The sequence below is a fragment of the Penaeus monodon genome, chromosome 24 (genome assembly GCF_015228065.2).
Source record: "Penaeus monodon isolate SGIC_2016 chromosome 24, NSTDA_Pmon_1, whole genome shotgun sequence".
Lineage (NCBI taxonomy): Eukaryota > Metazoa > Arthropoda > Malacostraca > Decapoda > Penaeidae > Penaeus > Penaeus monodon.
This window is the reverse complement of record NC_051409.1, coordinates 26,877,330-26,877,775: the sequence shown is the minus strand read 5'-3', so window position 1 is coordinate 26,877,775 and position 446 is coordinate 26,877,330. Positions and strand designations below refer to the sequence as shown.

General features: G+C 31.4%; 1 protein-coding gene across 1 annotated transcript in view; it reads left to right on the top strand.

Annotated features, from left to right (window-relative positions):
* Positions 1-446, top strand: part of LOC119588698 (synaptic vesicle glycoprotein 2C-like) — a gene marked incomplete in the record, with an annotated part of 18,584 nt that overhangs the window by 13,636 nt on the left and 4,502 nt on the right. The window contains 1 exon segment of the mRNA XM_037937336.1: positions 231-406. Coding sequence (XP_037793264.1) covers positions 231-406 — 176 coding nt within the window.

Below are 446 nucleotides of genomic sequence, written 5' to 3'. Positions count from 1 at the left end.
GATCTTACTGTTCTTTCCATATTGCAATTATTACTGGCTATAATGTTATTTTTTTCATGAATATTCATAACAATAATAAGAGATATCATATGATATGGTAATAACATAAAAATAATAGTATGATTAAAATGAGAAGGATGTAAAAATTATACTGATAATACTGTACTTTAATGATAGTGAAGATGATAATTCTGATACTGTAAACATAAAATAGTACTTTATCTTTCCAGGTGAGAAAAGTGACTATAGCCAACATTAAGATCCAGACAGTTTCCTCAGGTAGTGTGTGGAAAATTCTGAAAGACATATGCATTCAGAGTTGGCGCCAAAGTAATGCGCTCTTTAGCCGATCCCTCCTGCGCATCACTTTGCTTATGCTCTTTATTAATTTTGCTATTCAGTTTGGGTGAGTGTAATCATCGTGGTTCTTTTATACAATGAAGTGA